Source organism: Paramisgurnus dabryanus, chromosome 9, assembly GCF_030506205.2.
Source record: "Paramisgurnus dabryanus chromosome 9, PD_genome_1.1, whole genome shotgun sequence".
NCBI lineage: Eukaryota > Metazoa > Chordata > Actinopteri > Cypriniformes > Cobitidae > Paramisgurnus > Paramisgurnus dabryanus.
Genome location: NC_133345.1, coordinates 22854055 through 22881282, shown reverse-complemented (window position 1 = coordinate 22881282; position 27228 = coordinate 22854055). Strand labels below are relative to the sequence as shown.

The 27228-nt window shown below is 39.7% G+C and overlaps 1 protein-coding gene across 18 annotated transcripts in view; it reads left to right on the top strand.

The window, feature by feature from the left end:
• mef2aa (myocyte enhancer factor 2aa) overlaps positions 1 to 27228 on the top strand; it is a 103552-nt gene that overhangs the window by 22123 nt on the left and 54201 nt on the right. For all 18 annotated transcript variants that reach the window (XM_065283148.2, XM_065283151.2, XM_065283147.2 and 15 more), the window contains one exon: positions 17365 to 17578. In XM_065283148.2, the coding sequence (XP_065139220.1) occupies positions 17525 to 17578 (54 nt within the window). In that variant the 5' untranslated portion in view covers positions 17365 to 17524. The remainder of the gene's footprint in view (positions 1 to 17364; positions 17579 to 27228) is intronic.

The following is a 27228-nucleotide window of genomic DNA, read 5'->3' as shown; positions in this document are numbered from 1 at the left end:
ATCCCCAAAAATGCTGTCTATTAGGTAAAAAGTAGATATGTGATTTTATTATATCCATTAGTTCAGAACTGTAACCCCTTATAGAAAACATCATTTGTAAACGTTGGACCTTTCTCTCACTTTGTGTATCAGTTAATTTGACGTACAGAATTTAAATTAATCTAAAAACTAAATTCTCTTACACTTGCTCTCATTCTGGTATATTTCCCCAAAAATATGAATGTGAAAATGTTAAAATTATTAAGAAGTGCATGGAGTGGAGATTTCTATATAGCATTCCTCTATAAAAGAGGTTGTGTGATGGTGTGTGTTCGTATGTGCATGCATGTTGTGTAGAAGTGCATTAAAGCACGGCATCTTTAATACACTTAAGCATCACTGTTCCCTTAGGAGGAAAATCTCTATTCATCTCCACTGATTATCATATGTGAATTGAGATTTAAGCATCAAAAGGCTTCCATGCCAGTTAACACAGCTCACAGGATGGCTCTGGGCAAATTGGAGGTAGTTTTGGTGAAGGGCTTGCACTTCTTCGTGGTTTAGTGGGTTTAGTTATCTTGGGTAACAAGTCTTTTTCTCTCTTTCCGCTGATTGACAGCCATGCAAGGAGAGCCAGGAACACATGCCATCACTTCAGACAACAAGTCCAGAAGAATGCTTTCATGCAAACATCTAGAGATCACACTGAGTGTGAGCGTGTATAAAGCTGTTATCGTGTATGTCTGTGAGTTTATAAGTGTGATAGAGTGGGTGAGAAAAAGAAGAAAACAAAGTCAGCCTTTATTCAAATAATGAAATTTTAAATGAATAGCTTTAAGCATGCGTGATTCATTTATTGAGACATTCATAAAACAACATGAGACTTTAGGGACTTACTCCAAGAGCTCTACCTAATATCACCCAGTGAAAACCTATTGTAATTTCACAGTCTGTGACCTGTTCCATATAAAAGCAAAGTTAGGACAGGTGTTTATAAAGATCAATAAAAACTCTTGAAGAGCTCGCTCAAGTGGAAAAACTTAAACCTAAATCCAACTTTTGTGTTAAGACACAATGCTGTACATTGACATACTGTCATAATAAATTTAGTGATGAAATTATTATAGAAAAGCTCAGTTTTTTATTTCCCTTTTGATGAAGATGTGTAGTGAGCTGGTGTGGCCTCTACGTCAAAATAGATCACCCATCAGTCACAGATTGTGATATTCTGGTAGTGAGCTTGGTGTGCTTAAATTTTGCCCACCTAAATTCAACATAACACAATATTGCAACTAATTTTTATGTGAAAACTTCTAATATTTTTTCTCTTTCTAAACAAGAAGTGTCTTAAGTTATGTTGATTCTGTAAGCTGAATTTTTTTTTTTTATTGCACATTTCATGTTAATGCCAATTCCAAAGATGAATCACTTTGTTGTTTTCCTCACTTTTTATGTCACTTTGGATAAAAAAGTGTCTGCTAAATGTCTAACTCTAAATGTAACTGTCTATTTTACTATAGTCAGACGAGACATTAAGTTCAAATTAGAGATGCTCCCATCATGATTTTTGCAACTGATAGCGATTACCGATTTGTTGTCTTCGTGATCGGCCGATACTGATGCCAATACCGATTCTTCAAGCTGATATGCATACTCTTTGATGACCGTAACAGTTAACATTTTTTCTAGATAAAGTTATACCACAGGTGTTGTCTTTGTTAAATTACTTGCAGTAATTAGGTATATTATTGTTTTTATAGAGAATCAAATGAATTAGCACAACAAATATTTCTTCTGCAAAGAGAAATTTAATATGCCTTTTAAAAAAGGCTTATGTCTGTTAAAAGTAATGAAAATAAATCACCTCACAGTCTTTAATGTATAGTCATATAAAGTACAACAGTTCTTCAGTGAAGAGCAGATAGTGATTTTATTGAGCGATTAATTAGGTTACTGCAGCTTTAAGACGTGAAAGAGAGATCGATCTGTGCACGTGCACTGCTGACAGACAAGAGCAGCTGTGAGGAAAAAGAAAGTTTAAACTGTCAAAACTTTAAAACGCATGCAAAAAAAAAAAACTTTTGGTACGAAAAAGCAATTGTCTGCGATAGATATGTGTTGTATACGTTGTTTGATGGGGATGTGAAGACGTGTTGCGCTGTTGACCGAAGCGCGTCCTCATAGAAAATACACATATCTCTATAAGGCAAAGAGAGAAATCCAAATCTGCACGTCGGCAACGTCGCACATGAGCAATGGGTTATAAAAATGCTTGCACTACGTAAAAACGTAAAAAATAAGTTATCTTAATTGCAGCCGCGTTCAGGATCTTTATGATGACAAAAGTAAACAGAAAGATCAGTTCACGATATCGGCAAATTTACGGAGTACCAATCGAGTCATTAATGCCATTATCGGCCAATACCGATCGGTGGCCGATTGATCGGAGCATCCCTAATTGCAATCAATTTTATGTAAAAACTTTTAATGTTTTCTATCTTCCTAAACAATAAGTGTCTTAGAGCAACACCAATTTTTTTTTACCTTGAAATAACGTTTCCAAAAAAGTTTCAGTGGTTCATCCACTCAAAACAGGGTGAATGGCACTTTCACATTCGCTTAGCAGCCCTCTATCGGCCAAAATCGCACTAAAGAAGTTTCCAACCGTCAGGTAGTGGTCCTGTAGTTCGAGTGAAAACTACAAAAACTTGCTTTACGGCAGACCTACAATCCAATCAGAGCCAGCTATGCTGCAGTATTTACGACAGTGCTAATGAACAATTACGCTTCTAACCTGTAGGGGGAGCAAAGAGCAATAACTCTTTAGTGTTGCTTTAAGTAATGTTGATTTTGTAAGCTAAAAATTATTTTCTGTTAGACATTTCATGTTATTGTCTTCCAAAGATGAATCACTTTGTTGTTTTCCTCACTTTTTATGTCGCTTTGGATAAAAAAGTGTCTGCTAGATGTCTAAATCTAAATGTAGCTCTTCATTTTACTTCAGTCAGACGAGACATTATGTTAAAAATTTTCTTCCCAAACTTGCGTCATTTATTAGGGTCAAATCGGTCATTAATTTACAGTTTAAGGCATCAACTTATAATGCATATAGTACATTAAAATTGGAAAGTGGAAAGGATTGAATCAAACTACCTATTGTGTAGGGCTGTCAACTTTAGTCGTTTAGTCGACTAATCGGTCGACGCCGTCTTGGTCGACTGAAATTTTCATTGGTCGACCAGTTGCATAATTAATTTATTTTCCCCAATAAAGAAATTTTAATTGATTTACTCCTTGATATTTATTCCTTTATAAGCAATTAAATATTACTGTTTTCTAAATATAATTAGCCCATGTTTCATCCCAAACTTTAAATGCTTTAATTTAGGCTATTTTGTAACAACGCCACAGTTTAGCGCACCACGTAGAACACTCTGGAACCGCACCTGTGGCTGGCTGCACTGCTACTTCACTCAGAAAGGAATATAGGTAGTTCTGCTGTACTCATTCAGTTCAAACACTACCTGTTTTGGCTTTAGTCAGCAAAATGTCCAAGATATCTAAATCTTTTGTCTGGCTGCATTTTACAAAAAAAGGTCACGGAGTTTGAGTTCGCCTGCTCACAAGGTTTGCATAAAGTAAATGGTACAGTCTATTTTTTATAAATTCTTTCATTCGAATAGTAAATAAAATACAGCAATAAAATAATTAAAATGAAAGTCTCTCCTGATTGTGTTCCAAATTATTAACATTTACGTATTTTAGGCTATAAGTAAATTGCAGATTAAGTTTTGTTTTTGTAAATCCTCAGACATTATTTTTACCACTTAATTAAGTTTTGCTTTATAGAAAGCATTTCTTTAAAGTGAATTTCGTTTTGTATAAATTGTTTCTTTATTTTAATAAATGTTTCATCAACCAACTGCATGTATTTAATAAATAAAAAGCAAATATAGCAGACAATATAATAACCGCGCATGGAGGTGCCGGCACGGCGCGTTCACTTGCATTGCATTGTTAACTAGAACGGACCTCATTATAAATTAATAAAACTCAGCGTATGCCTATATGCCTCATACATTAGCTTTAAATATCTTTGCTGTATTCGTTCTAGAAGATGACAAGGGCTTTCTTGCACACAGTGAGTTAGACCCGCCTTGGCCGGTGCGTCTTTTTACGCATTCTTAAGGTGCCTATTGTATCCATTAGTTTTATCGGGTTGCAGTCTATTCGGCAACATTCCGCATACAACAGGCTTAGATTTGGAAATATATTACATCTACATTTCAGTGGTAACAGATACGGTGACCATCTTCTTTCTTTATTGTAGCACTACCTCAAACTAAAGCGGAGTCTCTTCGCAGCTGTCATTTTCTTAAATGAGCTGCGGTAATGTTTCAAATGAGCTTCTAACGCTAGACAAATTTTCAACACGATCACCTCATACCCAAACCATTTCGAAACTAAGGAGCCATTTGTCCTCCGATTCGGCGTTTGCTGGACTTATTTATTTGTACAGTTGACGCGTTTGAAAATAGCCTAAATAATGTAACAAAACGAAAATAAACCTACAGGCCATCCTACTATACAGCCTATTATTATTAGGATTGTTTTAGGCTATTTTTGTGTGTGTTTGTTTTAAAATGCCTAGATCGGCAGGACAAAAGTCAACCCATAGCTTCAAATTAAAGAAGAATATACAGCCTGTATAAACGAGAGCTTTTAGGAGTTTTCATTATTTGGCAGTTTTAGCAGTTATATTTTTTGTAGCGTGCGGGTGTGGTCAGGTGCGCGATTGTGACTGTCACTATAGACCTAGTACAGAGCTCCTCACTTTGCAGTTAAAAAAATCACTTAATTTTCAAAGAATTGTGTTATTATTATAGTTTTATGTATTATTATTGATGTTTTTTCGTTGTTGTTTTATAAATTCTCTATGACAATTGTTTAATAAATGTTCAATCAAAATGCAAAACATTGCGTCTTTTTTTTTATTTTTAGTCGACTAATCGATGTGCAGGACAGGACTTTGGTCGACTAAGCATTTCTTTGGTTGACTACAGCCCTACTATTGTGCATGATTCATTGAATAGAACATTTAAGTATTTATGAATACACTTTTCTGGTAATGTAACCAATAGAATAATGAATATTAATAAAATTATTGTTAATAATTATAAGAATCAATAATATTGTAGACTGCATATGTCTCCATCTCAAACCTAACTATAGGAAAAATCAAGTCTTGTGCTTGAACTGTTTCATGTCACCACCTTATTGAAGCTAACTTTGTTTGCAAATGCTGTTTTGTGTGCAACGTTAAACAAAGATTGTCTTTAAGTTAAATGTTTCCAACTTGTTGCTGCTAAAAGGTGACCAATATAGTTAAGTGTTTCACCTTTTCAACAACAGTGTTTTTCAGTTATTCAATTGTTCAGCTGTTACCCTATGACAATTGGACTAAACTGAGTTCCTTCACTTATATTATAGACACTTAAATCCCAAATTAGCCACAATTAACACGAACAAACGTTTCCCCACCCAACACATTGGTCACCCCACATGAAATGGATCTAACTGTTCGGAGAGGGTCATCGCTTTATCCTTGAGAAACTGAGAATCCATTCATCGGCTCGGCTTGGAAACCTGACTGACGCAAATGGATCACTGGGAATATGAGTGTCCCAGCAGTAATTATGTTACAACGCTGCTACCGCACACGACCAGAGGGTTGGGGGGTGGGTGCGGTGAAGAGAATAGTGATACTTCTCTTGTTTCATTACAAGTTTTTTTCTTTTCTCTTTTGTCCTCCTTCAATGCCTGTCATATTCACACACACACAAATCATGCACAAACAGTGCCTACTGTACATCAGTCATCACATTTACTACGTGCTGAACAGTGAAATTTACTGTTGGCACATCACACCAAACGTAAAGTTTAAGGCTGGTTGCATTCTATATCTTGTTGACATCATCTCCAAATTGTCATTGTTTGCCCCTAAAACATTTAGTGAGAGTTGAAAGAACATGATGTAATGGATGATCAAGGAATAGACAGTAGTGGGAACAAGAGCCATATTGAAAATTCCTCTATGGCTTTTTCAGCACGGCCCCCAAGGCATCTTCTCAAGTCAAAGTCACCTTGTGTAGTCCGCCCCCTCTCTCAGCTCTCGACCTTGCTTAAATCCCTGATTGATTGTGGGCACGTCTAATGTGCAGTTGGCATTCTCTTACTGTGCATGTAACAAATGTTTTATTGCTTTATAAATTAGACCCAGTCTTTCAATTGGTGACTTTTCTGATCTCGCCCCGCTGTTATCACTACTGTACAAGCCCTTAAGAAATCATGCTGATCCTGGGAGAGTTTAGATGTGGTGATAGCATTTTGGAGGTGAGAAGTGGCTTTTTCTCCCTCACCTCCCTGTCTATGACACCAGGCGCTTCCCTGTTATATCTATGTGCCAGCGGTACAGAAGATCATCTCCGTTTGGCATTGATTTAGCCAGGGTACATAGCACAGAGAGAGGAGAGTTGTTGTACGGACCGTGCAGTCATTAGCAGAGATTTACCACCCAGTGACTGCCTGCTCAGCAGTATCAGAGAGCTACCCATCAAACAAACAGTACAGTGTATGAACATCCATATCACACAAACACACAGCTCTCCTGATTCAAAATCTGGTGCGGAGATGATAGGAGGGTTCAGAATGATCAGATCCAGAGCTGAATTAAACTCTGTAAGCATTGGCAGAAGGTTTGAATACAGAGCTGACTTGAGTGTATTGCATGGCTTATGGTTGATATGTGACATCATGCGCAAAGGAATGTTTTTGTTAAGATCTGTGTTTTCTGTCACTGTGATTCAAGTTTCTTAGAACAGCACTTTTATGTCCAAATAAAGCTGTGTGAATATAGAAATTCATGCATCACATCGATTGCAAAGCCTTGCACTCTAAAGATATATCTCATGATTGTTTCACAAATGTATAGTGTGCGTTCCCTTTAAAGAATATTCAGCTAGTCAGTTTTGAGAACTGAAACTTGGTTATTTTTGATCACATCCTTCCTTTTTCATTACACAAAGCTAACATTTCCTGATTGAAGCATTACATCAGTTTTCTGAATGACAACACAAATTCTGAATAAGTAGTGTGAATGTCAGTGTTGATCTCCAAAACACAAGCACATTCTTGTGCCTTCATGATGTTTACTGCCTCTCGATAAATGCAGTTCTAAACGTAGGTTCGGGAGGAGCCTAAACATTCAGGCCTGTCAATCATCATCATCATGGGCGTATATAAGGCAGCCTTCAGGCCTTCCTGTCCAGCTGCTTTCTTTTCCGACATCCCTCCTCCTCCCCATCTCCTCCTTCACTCTCTCTTTCTTCCTCTTTGCAGTTCCGTTGCAGGGGGTTGAACTTGTGGCTCGAGCCCCAGCCTCAGGTTCGCTCTCTCTGAAGGTTCAGAGCTCAGGTACAGAGCTCCCTTCGAGGACAGCAAGCCAAGTTTGTTTACCATTAATCATTAAGACCTGAATGCGCAGGCGAACTAGTGAAATCATAAAATCTTTCAGGTTGATCCTGCTGTCCTGTAATTAGACATAGTTAGACATTTAGCAGACTGACATTTCACATTTCTCCTGAATTTTATTATGAATTTGACATCATGAAATGCTGAAATAAAAAAAACTGAGTCTGCGTAAGATTCCTCATATTTCAGTCTACCCTCTGGGACTCTATTTTGTTGACATGTACATATGCACTACTTTCCTGAAACAGTGCTCATATCCTGATCATCTCAGCTTGTGAGGAATGTGTTTCAACTCTGCGTAACATCACCTAAAGCCATGTTTTTAAAAGGAAGTTAACATAGTGTGAAAAGTTTGTGCGTGCAATCCTTTTTGCGCTATTCCATCTGCACACTCTCTCTCCGAACCTCATTTTCACTCATTTCTTCACGCACACCCCTTTGCTAGATCTTATTAATTATATCTCATTAGTTGCCTTGGAAACAGAGGTGAGGGAATGAAGAGTGCAGAGATGAATCTGGGAGACTTAACAAGGCGTAGAATGAGAAGATGAGAGTAAAAAGAAGCAAGAAAATTAGCGAAATGGAGAGAAAAGTGTTAACTAGAAAAGAGGAAAGTGGTGTTGTCAGATTAGCATCTGGAGACATCAACAGCCATGGAGCTGCTGGGGCTGGACTCTTTACCCTGGGTTGCTGGAGAGGAAGATAAGCACGCCCTCACAAAGGCAGCCAGGGTTGCTGCAGACACCAGCACGCCTCTTCCCATCCAAACCAGACCAGGGCTGCCACATCTGCAGGTATTAAGAGCCCAAGAACAAAAGCCCTGGCTTTCTTTGCCTCTGTGTTATCAGTGTCTTCCAAAAATGAACCTTAAAGTCCTCCCACAAGCCATCTACAGCCGTACCACATTTACTGGAGGCAAATTAGCCCATTTGTTTTTGTAATACATTTGTGGTCTGGTTATTTGTATTTCAAAGTTCCACACGTTCTGCAGCGCACATCTACTGTGGCTCACGAGGCGTTTTACAGCTTCGTCCTTCTTTGGTGTGCTATCAAGTGGTGATTCATAGTTATGTAAGCTGGGAAGATTTCAGCTCCTTATCAGCAGAGGCCAAAAAAAGGAAAGCCTGGTGCTACTTGTTTAAAACAAGCAGAACGAATGGAAAGAAAGTGTGCGAGAGCCCGGAAGAGTGTGCTGTGAAACAGTCGTGGTTATGAACATAATAAGCATGGTTGGATAATACACAGGAGATGGACTTGTAAAGATGTTTAGTCTCCAACGCACAGGAAGATAACAAGGGAAGGATCAGAGCAGATGCTTGTCCAAGTGGCTCCTTTTTCCTCTCTCTCTCTCTCTCTCTCTCTCTCTCTCTCTGTCGGTCACTTGCTTTCTCTTTCCCACCCTGTCTAGCTTTGTCTCTCATGTCTGTTGGTCATCTAAAGGGGTCTGAAAAACAGGAAGTTGAGGAGCAGGATGTGAGGAGTGCGCTCTGCCCACAGCTTGTTATATGAGACTCTCAGGGCGGCTGTGGACAGGAAACAATGATGTCGTTGGGGTGCCCGAATTGGTCAAAACGTACAAAACGTACAAGCTCTTAACTTGGTTTTATTTACCTAAACGATCTTAAGGAAGGGAGTATTTTTAGATTGACACTGTGTTCATGTTAATAAATATGTGGATTTTCATTTAACATTAAAAGTTTTTCTTGCAAAAAGAAAACAACATCTTACAACAAATAATGTATTAGGTTTTAAATGGATTATTGGCATTTTTTGCAAGACCTAATTTATGTAAGCCAGCTAAATTGCTTTACCAGGGTAAATCAGCAGATTTTACAGCAACAGTGCTCTTAGATAACCTCTTAGATAAACTGTTTCACTGTAGTCTGCGAGGCATAAAACCAGCCTACATGATTAATGAATGCACGATGTAGTGACAAGGCACCAATGTTCTAATAGCCCTAAAGAGTGAAAATTTCATCAACAGGTCCATAACTCTTTTACACTGGGCCTTTAGGTTGCATTTATTGTTGGTATTTTATATGTACACATAATCCTGTTAACAGACAGTACTTTTAGGATTATGTCCATGCACATATGTCAATTGTATGTTTTTAAAACAGTTAAGCAAATACTAGTTTATAAAGTTATGGGATTAGAGGACCAATCCTCAAAATGATAGGTTTGTGTTAAAATGAGGTAGTAAAGGTTTGGCAGGCATGTAGTGTGTGTGCGTGTGTATATGTGTGGTAATTACAGTGGGAATAGGACATGTTTTATTGAGTGTGAAAAGGCCTGACCCCAGTACCAGCCCTCCCACTCTCACATTGGCATCATCCAGAGAGAGAGAGAGAGAGAGAGAGAGACCTACTCAGACCCGTTTTTCTCACACATGCTCACCCACTCACATATGCACACACGCAGAATGCAATCATTTACATTTATATAGATTCTGTCACCATGGGATCATCTCACTTACAATATACTTTATTTCTAAGCAGTGTGAAAGACTTGGGAGTTAACTTGTTTATAAAACAAAGGAGTGTTAGAATGTGTGCGATAAACGCATGTTTCACATTACATTACACAAGAGAGCGTTTATAGAAGTTTTTTTGTTTTGTATTGATCCACATTGTTGTGCATGTGTGTATTTGCACCTGTGTGCATTCATAAGCAAGTAAACGACCTGTGTACAGTCGGGTCAGGGTCATCAGAGCGAGCACATGGACATGTCTCACTAGAGATCGGCTTGGTGTGCACATTCTGTGGGTCATGTACTCCTATTGATTTTCATGTCAGGGCCTAGCAGTCTGTCCAATAGAGACATATTCCCTGTTTATCGATCATACTGACTACGGATGTTTGGTAAGCACCTTTCAAAAATGCTGGACAGTAGATGCACAGTACTGAGCCAGGCGCACTGCTTCAATGGCATTAATGCAAATGGAATATTATATTATTGCATATTTTACTGCTGGTACAATAAACTGTACTATTGCCATAAATTACACCACATGTCAGTTATTGTAATGTTTACTTGGTTTTACATTACCTGCCCTTCATTTTCTAGGTTAATAGGGTGCAGTAAAAGAGAGTGAAATATTCAGGCGAGCTGATGTAATCGGTGATGGGCTCTGCTGCCCGTGTCCAACAGGCTCATGTTGGACCACACCCTCCACCAATTAGCCCCACTGAATCTGCCCTGCTTTTCTGTATGAAACCCTGTTCAGCCTCTTAAGGTTTTTTGTGTGACAATTTAAGCATTTGAATTACAACTATGACCCTAATCACAAACTATCACAGAATAAAAGATTTCAGATGCATATTTACTTTAATTTTGAATTCATAAATGGTTTTGCACAAAATCTGCAAGACATATGTACTACTGAGCATGCAAAACAATAAGTCACAGTACAGTATCACAGATGGATCACTAGAGATGGAGAATAGAAATGTGACAGGTGTGCTATAATAGAGTCTGTTTTAAGTAGGTCTTTCCTTTTTAGCATTAGACACACGCATTTACTATTGTTGTTGTCTTTTTGTCAAATGTGTTCAGGAAGGTGATCGAGCAGCACTGCAAAGATTTATTGCTCCAGCTGTGTGACGCTTTTAGATTGTTGTGGTAACACTGCAGCTTTTACAAATTTGAACAGTTTTAAGCAGTAATCTAAATGTGGAAACATGTGAGAAAGTGTGCACACTGAGCTTTTTAAATGAAAGATGAGTCAGATTTACTTTGAAATTGAAATGAAAGTCTCTAAGACAGTTTTTTATATGTTAATTAAATCTACTTGCCTGTTATAGTGTATAAATGTTTCAAGGAAGTGTTGATTCTGCCTGATGGTTTTTTAAGCTCTGTCAAAGCATAGGCTCATATATAGTATAAGGGAAACCAGGCCATGTAACCTGACCTGAATTTCCAGGATTATGAGCATGCAACTTTGTGCATAATATTCAGTTGCAAAATCTCAGTCTGAAAATAAAAGCAAGATTTTCTTGCTTTCCTCAATGAGTTTAATCTGAGATACCATTTGATATCCTTGAACTGAATTATTGTAGGGAATAAGGAGACGTGTACACCAAAGCATTTAAACATGGCTGAAAATGCCAGGCGGACGCAGACTGTGGGCGCTTGCCAGCGTTTTACAGCTAAGCGCTTTGGTTGCTATGATACTTCTGCTTTACTTATCAGTTGTTGAATGATGCACTGGTTGTTTGATGTGATATTTGTCCCACCCGTCCTCCACTGTGATTGGTTGGCCGGGTGAGTTTCACCCAAAGTGGAAGATTTTTCGTGGAAAAACACACACACAAAAAAAACGCCAACTGAACCCGCAACGCTTACATTGAAAACAATTAAAAAAACACACCAGCCGCCGGCGTAAATGCCTTGGTACACACCTTTGGTACACGCCCCCTAAAGGTGCTGGAGGGATGCCGAAAACCTTATCAGTGGAATGTTGTATAAGCAGCTGTATGTATCATCAGTGTTGTGATTGACAGCTTTTAATAATCATGAAGTTTAATTCACATCTTTACTCCATAAAGACCAACCTTCTTACTTGTCAACTAGAATACATGACAACTAGAATGTATAGGGCTGGTTGAAGGTGCGATTACTACACATGTCAGTTCACTGAAAAAAGTTTGTTTCTGTCAGATCCAATCAGATAAATGTTAAATGTTAACATAGTAGACAAGCTGTTTATAATATATAATTAACAAAGTCAGTACAGCAAGATAATCTGAGAACAGGGTGTTTATTATAAATTCGCACCAGACACTTCCAGTTTTAATTATTACATGCCTTAAATTATTATAATCAAAAAGAAAAGTTGTTTACATGACGCATACTGCAGTAAATCAACATTCAGTCAAAGTTTCAGTACTGTATATATGAAGAGTTTGGTTCCATTTTGACTAATTTGGTTAATTTGTTTTCTATACCAAGAAAGTGACAAGATGAAAACAAAGATTTTTTTTTATTATAAAAACTGATTTTTTTGCAATAAAAAAAAAATTCACAATGATATAAATCTATTAAATCAATATATAAATGTGCATTCATCTTTGCCATGTTATATTCATTTGGTTGACTAGTGATACACTGATAAAAAACATTAATGGCATTAATCAAAACACTTTGTCATTTTTAGAACACTGTCATTACTGTTGTTATCCTTGGGACGTCGTCACTAAACTTTTTTGACAGCGATCACCTGTAAAATGTTTTGTTCCTGCTCGATTTTTGTTGACTTCGAGTAAAATAATGGAAAGTTTTTCATAAGATCCCCTGGCTGGGGTCAATGTTTTAGCATGACAGAAGCTTGATGCTGTTGGGAGAACAAGCAACAGCCGGCATTTTTCCTTTGCCCGAGTGCTTCACACGTAAATTATTCTATTTTGATGGCTTTCGTTTCTTTAACACCACAAAAAACCACCACAGGTTTATCAATACCATCAAAAGAATTATTTTGTTTTTGTTTGTTTGTTGATCGCAAAGTAGATGAGTAAAACCATGATTCTGTGTGTATTCAAAGCTCCACCCTTATTGTTTAAAATGGGTGGAATGGTGCGCTGTGATTTGTTGAGCGGATTTATTGCATTCTGCAGAGAAGTAAGAGTTGCGTTTGTCGCGGTTTGGAAAAAAGGAAGAACACTTAAATTAAGAAATTGAGTTAAATTAAGACTTTTCTTGTTATTACTGACCAGATACAATACTTATTTTGGTGGTGACAATTTTTTTTTTAAATGGCATTTATCGCGTTTTGGAACCAAACTCTTCATGTATATACAGCCTGAAGGCACCTAAGGCTGCGTTTACATTTTGCATTAACATGCGATCTCGGTGATCCGTTCACGCAGATCCGATCATCCGTATATCAGGACACGGCGCGTTTACATTTGTCACATAAATGTGGCTTCTGTATCTGGATGTGTGATCGGATCCCGTCCAGGGAGACGCGCGCTGGGTGGATAGCTGTCAATCACAGATGGCTACAGCTGTCTTTCGCCACATGATTTAGGGTTGTCGCGGTAACCGCAATCCCGTATTGTAAAGTGTTACTGAGAAGCAAACACCAGAGAATAACTAGCAAACCCAAAAACTGTGATGTTCACATTTTAAGCTTTATTTTTTTTAGCTTTAAAGGCTTTATCTTTGTTTATCTGCAACGTCCGCGCCAGGATGCACGTTTCAGCCAACGTTACCTGAACTTGACTTTCACCCGCATGCTTTTCATCAACAACAAAATCCGTGTGAAACATGACCTTCCCGACTTTTTAGTCTGTCTGAATTCATACGTTTTTGATTTATGATTTACGAATATATTTAACTAAAACAGCTAACAATTTCCTAAATTTCCTGTTCATGTCTCCCTCTATAGTCGTATGGTAATGTAATTTACAAACACATTTATAAGGAACTTACTTTGTACAGTATAAAACCAACATTGAATAAATGTATTTGGTTAATGTTATTATGGTTTGTAAGTGTTTTCAAGTAACTTAAAATGTGTTAAATGAGATAGAAACTGCTGACTGGCCAGAAAGAAGCGCAACATTCACGTTGATATGTCGCCATGGAAACTCAAACATTATAACGATTTATTCAATTCTGCCATTAAATATTAAATCCCTCGATAAATAGTGGAAACATGTTAAACATATGACTGAATAAGTTAAATACAGTCAACAGTGTTAAAATGCTTTTGTATATCGATTTATTTCAAGATACGTTTAAGCTAGCTAGCATTTCTCCACAAATATAAATTTGTGCGTCTCTCACCTGCGCTCCATGACATAACGTCCTTTATTTTTGACAGCTGTCAGTGAGATGAGATGATAGTGGGCGGGGTTTTGTGTGACGTTGGCCTGCAAATGCAGATACGATGGCTGGATTGCGTTTACATTACACTGAGATCCGATCACAAAGCGTCCTCGACTACCTCTGCATCAGGACACACAGATCGGATAACATTCCGAACACAAACGCATCTACACTTGTCTTTTCAATGTGTATGTGGACAACATCCGGATACAGGTCGCATGTTAATGCAAAGTGTAAACGCAGCCTAAGACACTCAAAGTCCTTTGTAGAAGAGTTAATTCTGCCTGATGGTTTTTCAAGCTCGGTCAAAGCATAGGCTCATACTGTAGATGTGAGAGAAACCAGGCCATGTGACACCAGGCCAAATGACATCCTTCCTCGTCTCTCTCCATACCAGACACTAGCACTTCACAAGGTTGCCAGATCTTTGTAGGAAACCCACAATAGACATGACCATCAACAGTCACACCGTAATAGAGTCCCATTCTGCCTTGCGCATGTGATACAGGACTGCAACTTGTCTATGTCTGTTAACTTGACAGAAATGTCATGACACAATGCATTACGCTTCCAGACCTACATTCCCTGTTGCAGCCATGACAGCTCACAAATACGATTTCCAGCAACAAGACTGGATACATGTAATTATGTTGAGCTTTGTTTGCATAAGCAGACCAACATTGCCATGTGCACACAAACACAGATAATGTTCTTAACTTCAACCATGTAAATTATTAATCAAGGATCTTGTAAGCTTTGGATTGGTTAATCCAAATGTTTTCTATGCAGTTTGCAGAGTGATTAAAAAGCAAACAAAGAAGAAACTGGTTGGTTTTAATCTCTCAAATTGCAATTGTTAATCTGCGGTAAATAGAATATGAGAGGGTAAGTGTGGGCTTGAAAACTCAAAATCAGTTTTTTAGTCAAATTTTTAGTGCATTTGCATCTGTGGCCTAATGCTGGGATAAGCTTCTGTGACCCTGTGGCATATAATACAAGTAAATGAAATTCAATCGTTTATCTCTGCATACTTACACCCCAGTGCAATTCACCCTGAAAAACCTAAACCTGTCATTGTTGTTAAAAGCAAATCTGGTTTTCAAACTGTATTATAGGGTTTCAATATGCCCAGCACTCAAAATATGCACATGCCGTGAGTGTGAAGATTGAAGGAAGATCACATTGTTTTCCTTCCTGCTTTGGGACATGGTTACTGAGAAAGAACAGTGTCACTCTCACAGACCTGGCGTGATGCGGTATAGGGAAATGTCTTGTTTTGCCTGCCTGTGGTAAGAGTTTCCTACTGCGGACAGACAGCGTGACCTCACTCCTAATAGAGACCTGCAGAGACCTAAACACTTGTTTCTGTTCAGTCAGTAATTATAGCATTTATTTTCTGCTGGTCACTCGCAGTCTTCTGGTCATCAATTTTTACAGCTGTTGCAAGTTGTTGTCTTTTCGCTGGCATCGTATGGCTACAAAGTGTGTCGCTCTTTCCCGTTCTCTAGAGGAGAGAGTTTCTGCTCTCCCTCAGCGTGTCTCAGATGTGAGATATGGTTGCATAGGCATTTTCTATTTACGTGTCCATGCTGGATGGAGATGATGAATGCTTCCTCTGAGAGGTACCTTGCTCTTTGTGGGCAGGTTAGCAAGGGGATATAGGGACAGAAAAGAGAGAGATGGCCATTCGTGGACTCCCATGGGGTGAACTGTGCTCTGAACCCTCTCGACTTGGCTTCCACGCTCTCTCTCACGTGTGAATTGCCTCATCTGGCCCAGAGGATTTAAACTAATGTCAGCCCGGTACTGGGTGCACTCTTAATCATCTTAGGAGCAAGAGCTGGCAGCAGACGGAGTTTTGAGTGGAAGAATGAAGCCTGCTTAGTGTCTCCTGAGACACAGTGCAGAGGCAGGGTGTGTGTGCGTTTGTGTCCTAGGTTGTGTCAGAAATGCAGACAGAGAGATATGTGGGAAGAAGGAAAATGAGTAAAGAAAACAGAATGAAATGACCGAAGAAACATTATGCACTGCTTGCATTGCGAAACCAGACAGATGACTTTATGACCTGCTTATTGGTATCATATCGACTTATTTTATAAAGCTTGCTTGCCTTCAAGCCTGAAGTCAGCAGTAATCCACAGGTATCGAGATGATATTCGACTTTACGTACACTTTCATGAAAAGCTCGCATTGGGGCGTTACCCTTTTAAAAATTACAAGTTTTTAGTGCATACTAGTACCTCGAAGGTACATATTGGTCCAAATCTATACACAACTTTACTTAAATTGTACAAATTAGGACCTTTTTAAAGGGCACCTTTTTGTACTTTTCTTTTTGAAAGTGTATTAGTCTGGTTTTCATTTTAATTTGACATTGTTAATAGTTGTATAGGAGCCACATAACTAAACAAACAGCATTGTGATGCTTAGTAAAGAGCAAGAATTGTAACACTTTGTTTTGTGCTACTATACGTGCCATATTGCAACTTCATAAATTAACAATGGGTAAAAGTTCAATAAATTAATTTGAATAAAAAAATTGATTAACTAAATTAAACATAATTATGAAGAAAAATTAAATTGGGAAATAATAAAGTGAGTTTGTGCAACAAATGCCTTTGGCAAAGTGTGTTTTTTTACATTACATTATACATCCAGCATTATACAGTTTCCCCGTTTTCATTGAGATGAGCCTCACATTTCTGTCAATATTTATTTATTTATCTTTTAAATAAAAGTGGCAAAAACGAAACTACATGTTTTTATATTTGAGTCTGATACTGAATGTCACGAGTGTAAGACGGCTGATCTACAGCTGGTAAAGAGAAACAGGTGGGAAGATAAGAAATCATTGCGGGTCTTCTATCCTTCCTGCATGTATTAGGCAAAGAAACATTCGTCCGCTTTCATCTGCATCAGACCTCCTTGAGTTTTCATGTTTGTAACATCTGTCTTTTGGTTTTCTTCTTTCTCTCTCTCTCTCCCTCTCTCTCTCTCTATCTCTCTCTCATTTTCTCTATTCGCAGATCGTGGTGTGGACACCTTAAGAGAAAGACACAGAAAGAAAGAGAGAGAAAGACTCGAGAAGAATAAGTGGAGTACAATGTGCTAGGGGAGTGAAGGGAGACAAACTCAGTGTTTTTCTGATATTCTCGGGGTGTCAGAGAGACCAAACAGGACGGCAAGATGGGACGAAAGAAGATCCAGATCACGAGGATAATGGACGAGAGGAACCGGCAGGTCAGTAGCTCCTCTACCCATCGTTTTCCTTTTTCTCCACATTGCCGTTGTCGCCATTGGGGTAACTAATGGGCTGTTTAAAACCTAGTGTGATGCCTAATTTAAGAGCATTTTTAGGCATCATAGGTACTACTGGAACGTTTGAACTTCTCAAAAATGTAGTCTAGTAAGGCAGCCCGCTAGCTTTGGAGACAGAGTCAAAAATGTTTTTAAAGGTAATTTGACACAGAGTAGAAAACCTGCACCTCACCAAAATGCCTCAATATTACGAAACATACTGTAATGACCTATTTTATGTTTTCATCATATGTAAATTCTAGATGCAGTTGAATTTGAATCCCTTCATAATGTTGTAGACTATGACAAACACGAAAGTCTTTAAAGGACCCTTTGATTATTGCTTGTGCCATCTGTTCATTGGCTAAACATGTTGTCCCGCATTCCTGGACAGACACACAGCAAGAGCCATAAAAGTGACTAGGACACATTTCCAGCCGTATTTACAGACGCGGCTCCCACACAACACCCTGCAATTTCGCTCTGTGGAAGCTGATGAGGCGGCCAGAGCTGGTGAGAGCCAGTCAATGTGCCAGCAACATGGAGCAGGGGGTGACCAGGGTGAAGTGGGGCGACTTTACTGTAGCCTCACCCTGTCTTTACAGTGGTGGGCTTGTGCTGTGGCCCGACAGGAGCAGTCGCTCCCTGCGGTTCCAGCTGCTTGGTAGTAATTACGGCACCCTCTTATTACAGGGAGGGACAACGGGACACACAGTTAGCCAGTCTCTCTCTCTCTTTCCCCAGAAAAGCACCAGTTCTCTGGTCAGCGACCGAGACAGACTGGAATTCAGCCTTGTCTACTCACTCTAAATATAAATAACACAACACAACCCAGTTTAGTCGCTTTCTATGACAGACATTTCTTTCCTTCACTGTATCTGATATGAAGATACATACAGTAAGTGACATTCATAACACCTGTTTAAAACGAGAAGCTACTCCGTTTTCCAAGCTTAACGATTTGATAATTTTAAAGCATGCGCCTGTTTACGTCTCTCCAGCTAGACTGGATGCACCCATTCACACCCGCTCAAAATATCATTTGCAGTGTCTCATTGGTGAAATAACTTTCTTGCCATGCTCATGGAAAGCTAATTGAGGTTTTGCTCACTCTCCTGAGGGTGATAACATAACAGCCTATGCCCTCCTCCCTCCGTGCCCCCAGCTCTCCTCCCACCTCTCTGACAGTTAATGTGGAGGTAGCAGTTCAGCCGAGTGAGAAACTCGAATTTACAGGACAGGCCAATTATCAGCATAACACCAGGTCCTGGGTGGGATCCAAATAGGAAGGCAGGCAAAGAGAAGATGTCTACTAGAAACATCAGCATCTGCACTATCTGCCCCAGCATACAACATCAGCAAAAAGAGAAAAAAGAAAGTACGAGAGAAAGAATGAAGAAAAAACTGAAAAAGTTATGATATATTATCACTTTGTGGCTGGCGGTTGATCTAACACAATGAATAGAATTATTCCAAAAAATGGCAATTGTTTTATTATTTACTATAACAATTTTGCGTTAAGTACTATTTTGTCATTAAATGTTGGTGGGCTGTGGACACAAAAGTAGATATTTATTTAAAAAAATAAACGGTTACACTTTATTTTACGGTGTCTTTGTTACACAAGCTACGTGTAAATATTATAGTAATACAAGTTAATTACTGTTAGTTGCATAATTACATGCAACTAACCCTAAACCAAACCCTAACCCTATAGTAAGTACATGTTGTTAATGATTATTACTTAGTACTTAAATGTATAATTACACTGTAACAGTAATGCCGTAAAATAAAGTGTGACCAAAAAAACAGTATGCCGCTATGACAAATAGTAATAACCAAAGACAAGAAAGCTTGAAAAATAAATAAATAAACATCGAATAGCACCATAGTCCATATTACATGTGTGCTCTCCATAAGAATACTTTAAAAATGTCTACTTTTGTGCTACACAAAGAAAATCACCGACATAAGAGTCATTAAATCATTTTCTTAATTTTCATTTTGGACGAACTGTCCCTTTAAGAGTTTTTTTACTTGTGAATTACTGCTCCAAATGATTACGACACCGCCATTTCAGGCCATTTTTTCTGTTGTTATTAGCATATACGCACAAGCCCGAGAGACAATACACCGTCTGGTAATTAATAGCGCTCTTGTCCGGCAGAATTTAAATTTCACGGCTCTCATTGGAAAGAGCGGTTATCAGTGGCACACAGGCTCGACTGTGAGTGTGGTACGCTTGCTCAGCAGAGAGTTCTCAAGGAAGATGTAAGACGTAAACCCTTCAGACTCCTTCATTACCGAGCTTACAAACACTTGCACAAAGTTCTCCCCCCCACATGCGCGAACCTAGTCTCTTGTTCGCTCTAGGGTGCTCTCCTAACCCAGGGGAGATGGCCATTAGCATACCGGGCCCGATGAAAGAAGACAATTAAAATCCTTATGTGCGTGGCTGTGCCCGGAGCTATCTTTATTCATTGCATTAGAATGAGAGAATGCCTTAAGTGGCCTAATTAAATACAGTGGCAGTACTGCACGCTGCACAGGTTTCAGCAGGGGCGTCTCGTATCATTATAAGGAGGGCTCTGGAAAGCCTGTTGACCTATCAGGATTTATTTAAGAGAGCATAGCAGGGGTTAGGAGGTATCGCGTTATCTATCAAAACAATAGCTTTGGAGGCAAGCCGCAGGACGTTCATTGTGCCATTTCTACACATATTTAACCACATTATTCAACCCAGAGGGGTTTGGAAGATCTCAGGGTGCATTTTATGCTCTTCCATCGATTCACCAAGAAATTCGCACAACCGAAGGGCATCGATTTGAGCATCGATTGAGTCCCATCAGCGAATGAAAGCGGTGAGGAAGACACATTATTTTATAAGAATCTCGGCTCATATTCGGCACTGTTCGCACACACTATGAAATATAGAGGAGGTGGAGGTCCTGTCATGCATGCAGCCCCATCCCTCTAGAGCTTTTCACCAAAAGCCCCTTAAGTGCGGCCTGTAGGAGAATGGGGGGGAGGAAGGAATGACAGCGAGAGGAGAAGAAGAGGAGAAGCTTCAGTGAGCCTCACTGAACAGCTCAGGCTGACATGCTAATTGCAAAGCTGTGTAAAGAGGGCGACTGCCATAATAGCACAGGAGGACAGCATGATCCTGAACCACCCCTCCCTCTAGGCGCCCACCTGTCCATCGTCCACTCGGTACAATCTCAGATTTTCTCCGAGCCTATAATTATTTGTCCTGATGAAGTTCTACACCTGTCTCAAATCCAGCATATATGATATTGCTAAAATGAGAGCTGCCTATGTATATTGGAATGGCATCACTTCATTGTGCCTCTGATTGTGCTGTGACAGCCTTTTGATTCATGAAAGATGGAAAGTATTATTGTGAACACTAAAATGAAGACCCAACTGAAGGAGCGCGCAGATGAAAACGCTCCTTGTTAAAAAAGAGAGAGATAACTTGTTGGACTTGATTACATCAGATACCTCTTGCCTTTGTTTCCGTACAGTGGATGTGTTCTCTCACAGCTACGTTTGTGCGCGAGTGTGTCTTTGTGTTCGAGTGTGTGTTTGGACCTCTGTGCCTAACGACGTCCGCTGTACACCATTAAGCAGGCTCACTAGGGGTAATTACCCAAGTCATTAAAAGTTTGATGATTTCACTGCTGGGCGGAGTGTCGCCCGCCCTTTCTTTCGCTTACTTTTACTTCCGTATGTCACATGTACAAAGCACCCAGCTTCTGTCTTCCTTTTCATCCCTTTTATTTTTGTCAGCAGGAAAAAAGTAATGCTCATTCCTTCATTTTATCAGAGCCCTCTTCGCTCTTTCCTAAAAGGGTTTGCGCCAACCCCATTATTCTTTAATGATTGAAAACATGGTTTAGAAACTAGATATTGAAGAAAGGCTTTAGTAAAAAAGATGGAGTTCACTCAATGTGGCCTTTCCGTTATTGGATGTCCTTAAATGATAGACTGTAATTGAAGCTAAAGTGGATTATTCGAAGCAAAGGGAGTTTTGTTTTTGGTTAACTGCATTAGAGTATAGCTGTAGGATTGTAAGGGGAAATGGTGTGGGTGGTTTTCTGTCTGTAATTCATGTCTGATGACAACAACAATGAAATGCTCTGAACAATGAAAACTACACCCACCTCCCTCCAGTTATTCATCATAGTGGCGGCACATCAACAACATAGAATGAAAAAAATCTTAGTAATTCACATGATCTTTATATCCAAAAGAATGTGGTTATTGATTTGTTTTCCTGTCAAGCCTGTTGGCCTAATTAGTTAAGAACCAAACATGGATGCACACGTCAGACTGGTTACTTTAAAAGAGTAAACAGATTTGTGTCTTGGTTGTTTTGTCTTAATTGCTTTGAACCAAATATAAGAAGCCAATTATCACAGGTAAAATTCATGCAGTGAATGAGGACAAGTGATAAATGCACAGAGATCAGTCTAATTACAAGGTCACACCAGCTCAGCCCCAGCTGGCTGGCCCAGCCCTCTGGGTACTTGAAAGCTCAGAACCCAACGGTGAACTTTGGACCCAGGGCTTTCTTTGTGTCCTGTGAAAGCTGATTCAGCCAGACAGGAGGAAGGGACCGCTGCCTGTCTCCTATGCAGGCCTGAGAGTGCTCTTTGCTGGGAAGCAGGAGCCAGGGGGCTTGGGTCGCTCTGCCAGCTGGTGCTATGGCAGAGACTCTCTCTGGACCACACAAATCTCCTGCCGCTTGATATAGAGATCATTGAAGCTGACATGTTAGTTTCATGATGTGTCACCCCCCGTGCACACTCAATTTGATACAGACATATCACATTCAATGTCTGTGGACAGACACACATGGCTTGTTTTTATGTTTTCTTCACTCCGTCAGGGCAGCTTGTGATGGAATCCTTTTGATTGACAAGCAAGACCTTGTCTCTTTATTACGAGGTGAAAGACACGCACAGAGAACGGTACAGATGTTCGCAAACATTCAAAATACGTGGGTGCACTTCCTTATGGTTTTGTTCATCTCACCACCATCCACAACAAGGAATTCGTTGAGATTATGGTCATGTAAATGCATTACTCAACACTTTTCGCCCACAGATATTGCCCATTTCCTCTTTTGTGGTACCTGAGATTTATTTTTACTTACATCCTCATTTGCTTTGATTCAATGGTATTTGGACATTATTTACACCCGTTGGCATGTGAGTCGGCCCAGTGCTTGAGTTGTAACAAGAGACTAGAAAAGTATGAGATAAAACACTAAAAAGATGATGGCTGAGCAGAATTAGTACCCCAGCGACTTACTTGATATGCTGAAAAGTATAGTTGTGAAAAGGTCAGCATTCATATTCTCTCTGTACAATTAGATGAGAAATGCTAATATAATTACAGGATGGCTAGGATAGAATGACCTTATCAGAGACTGCCACAAGTTGGAGGGGGAAAAGTTTGTAGCACAAAACATGACTTTACTTCTTCGCAGAAGGACTAACTTACCCTTAGTGTTGCTTTGAAATTCCCCCAAGATTTGTTTTGGCTAAGTATTCTCAACAATATCCATTATGCTATTACAAAGCATAGGAATTAATATGTCCATGACTTATATGACAATAACTGGTTTAGAAGATTACAGTAATAGGAACAAAAGCCTGAAATCAGTCACAATTTAACTCAGAACTTAGTCTCTTTTAGCTGGTGGAAAGAAAAACCCTGCAGTCTCCCACGTGACCTCAAATCTCTCTGTGGCTTTCCACTGTCTTACCACTGACCCAGGAGACTGCGGTTGTTGTTTAGGGAATCACCCAAAAGCTCTCTTCTCAGTTATAGAAGCACTACTTTGTGGCTCTTTGATACTGTGGCTGGTATCTTATACTTAACATACACATGACGACGGCATTTGTCATCACTGCAATCACAGATGCACATTGTGCCGCCCAAGGCAGTAAACAATGAAATAGCTCTTTTTATGATAAGTTATGAAGTTCAACCAGGGTTGAAAGCTTTTGTGTAGATGTGTGTGTGTGTCAAGATACGCACGTATACTGTACCACTGTCTTGCACTGCAGCTGGAATAAATGGTTGCTCAGGGTCAGCAAGCAGCTACTCTGAGTGCCCTGTACAGCGGTGGGGTGAAACAGTGTCACAGCACATACTGTACAGTACCGGCCTGTGCGTCCTACACAAAAGGTGACATTTTTTCCACTGCCTCCGAGGTCAACCCTATACCAAACCTGTTTGGACTACGGTTTCTACTGTATATGAGGGGCCTCTAAACGTCACTTCAGTCAAAATTATTAATGCAGTAATGATATTAACCGAATGTTCTCGGTCGGCATGTATCAATTACTTACGCTTCAAATCTGTTTAATCCCGGCCTCTGGTCATTCAGAAATACTGCTTTCTTGACATAATCCATTAAGAGTTTGATGCACTTGGGTGGCGTGTACACCAAAGCGTTTAAAGGGACACTCTATAGTCTCTTTCTGGCATAATAATCAAGGATTTTGCTGCTGTAAAATGGCTGCAGGAGGGGCAATGATATTATGCGGTTCCCGAAAATAGTCCCCTGCTATTGAAAGATACTAAGGGGACTATTTTTGGCTGCTGCGTAATATTATTGCGCCTCCTGCAGCCATGTTATGGCAGCAAAGTCCTTGATTATTACCCAGAATGAGAGTATAGATCCTAGCCATATCTGCCTAGAAAATCGCAACTTTTAATTTTCCGTCGGTCTTAGTACATGATGTAACTACAGAAGAGTACAAACTTGTAAATAGGAAAAATATCAAAACTCTTTGGTTATTTTTTAGCACGATGCTACATGGTCTAATCAGATTCAATGGATTGTGCTAAGCTATGCTTAAAGTGGTAGCGCCAGACCCGGAGATCGGCTGAATAAATTCCAAAATGGTCAGAATCAAATGTTTAACTCTAGGGGAGCTGGAAAATGAGCATATTTTTAAGTGAAGTGTCCCTTTAACCGTGTGCCAGGCGGACACTGACTGTGGCGCTTGCCAGCGTTTTTTCAGCTGTGCGCATTGGTTGCTATGATTCTTCTGCTTTGTTTATCAGTCGATGAACAATGCACTGGTTGATTGTTGTAATATTTGTCACACCCCTCCTCCACTGTGATTGGACGGCTGAGTGAGAAGTGACATTGATGAGCTAAGCGTTTCACACAAAGTTGAACATTCTTTAAATCTCAGTGCCGGTGCTCTGCTTGGACAAAACCAGCCAGCTGCTGGCATTTTTGAAAAGTGCCATGCTTCCATTGGAAACAATTAAAAACATACGCTGGCTGCCGCCGTAAACGCTTTGGTGTGCACGCTACCTTAGATGGTTTTGCATCGGAGTTCTTTATATCATACCCCCCCATTAAGTTGCACAATTAAATCTGTCCTTTATGGTAGGAAGGAACATTTAATGATGATATACTTGGAAAAGGCTTGTCTAGGGAATGTGCCATGCCTTGTGTTTGCTCTGTAAGAGAGGCAAGAAGTGTCTAATGACAACTGGGAGGGATCTGCTCTCTGTGGCACTGGGAATTCGCACTGCTGTCTGCCTGAGCTCGACTTACTACTCTCACTGGACTGCTCAGGTATACAGTCCTGCTCCACTGCCACACTCCATTCGCTTCTTGTTTTTCTCTAATGAAAGCTGCTACGTGTCATTGACTCCTGCCATTGCTTGTATTCAGATAAATATGTGTATCCACAAAACATATGTCCTCTACAGATTTGATTAGGCTCATAATTCAACAGTGATTTGGGAAGCTGACATTAACTTTCAGGTGCTTCAATGTGAGATGCTGTATTTAAAACTAATTTTAAACCAAATTTAAAGTGGATTACAGGGAGATATAATCCACTCAGACGTGATGCAAATAAGTTTACATAACGCGTCAAACACATATTTTGAAATGACGAGCCACAGATAAAACGGGCTACACACTGTACATGTTGTGATGAGCTTCGCTTTGTTCGAAAAAGAAGTCACCTGCCGCCAGTGTTGATCATCATGATCACCTGTACTGCAGAACATGTGAAGTTCCCATTTTCACAGCTGGACCGTAAACTGTATGGATTGAGAGATACTGTGCTCCTTATTGGATTATATTGCATTATGCCATTTGAAATGAGGGTTCCTGCAAGCTGTGACCAATTAAAGTTGAACAAAGCCAGCTCATCTGCTCAGCTCTGCTTAGTAGGTCAGTGAAATTGGCGGAAGTAATTGTACAGCTCTCGCTCTTTCTCTTCCTCTCACACACACTACGCTTTCCAACTTCTTTTCGCCTAAGGCACGGCTTTCGATGCCATCTCTGTAGGTTTTGGCATGTACTGTACGTCACACGTCTTGCTCATCTTGTGAGTGTTCATATGCTCATCCATGATGTTCTTCTATATTGTGGAAGTTAATCTGCTGCTAGATTCACTGTACAACATTTGTTTAACACGAGAGCTAAACAAATGCACGATACATTCTCAAGCTATTGAACGCTCGTGAATGAGCTTCTTGAGGATAATGGAGCACATGCTTGGCTTTGCTTGTTGTATAGCTGAATCGGAAGCAAATTGTATAGCCAAGCTTAGTGCATAATGGCCGGTCATCTTCTGAAAAGTCAGATTGTTAGGGGCGTGCACGTACGACCTGCAGAAATATACAGCTCGGCTCGTGTTACAGCGGTGGCACTGCAGGAAGAGGCTGTCAGAGGATGCAGGCAGGAGTGATGGAACCCACTGTCTCCCTAATGGGCTGATTGCACAGGCTGTGGAGCCTCTGTTGTGCTTCTCTTACTGACCTTCTGTCTGACCTGCCATGGCATCAGTGTGGCAGCTCTGCTGTGTGCCTGACTCATTATCTCACAATAACATGGCCCTGGATAGATGGAGACCACTAAAACAATTAGACTTTATCAGATCCTGATGGACAGTCCAAAGCCAGTACTCACCGCATTAGTGAGAGAATTGTTTTAATTATGGCTGCTATATTGGAGTAAAGTTGTATGCATTTTTAGCTTTTTATTAAAGTGATGTTAAATTCTGGGTTAAATATACTTTAAGATATGTTCTATTGTTGCTTTTTGGCATATTCAGAGCATGACAATAAGGATATCCCGATGGTAAGCAAACAGCTGATTGTAATCATTGACTTCAAACTTAAAGCGATAGTTCACCCAAAAATGAAAATTCTGTCAGGGGGTTAGTTGTAACACTTGCTAAAAAATAAGATTGCAGGCAAATATTTCAATACTGTTTGTAAGGGTGTCACGATTTCGATTTTAAATCGAAATTGATCGAAATTAAGTCACAACCTCGAACTTCGAAATAAAAAATGGGATTGTCGATGCTGCCACGCCCCCATGTCACGTCCGATCGGCTTGCCAAGCGGGCGAAAAACCTCTAAGATATTTATATTTTAAACATGAGGGATGTATTGCTACAACTCCTTGAAATGCATATCATAAGATTACTACCTACTGATCTGCCTTCGGACAGAGTGCAGCTCTCTGCACGTGCACGAGAGTGAGGCGCCAAGATGCAGCGGATTATATTTTAAACAAAAGGGATAGTTTGCCTCAGCTC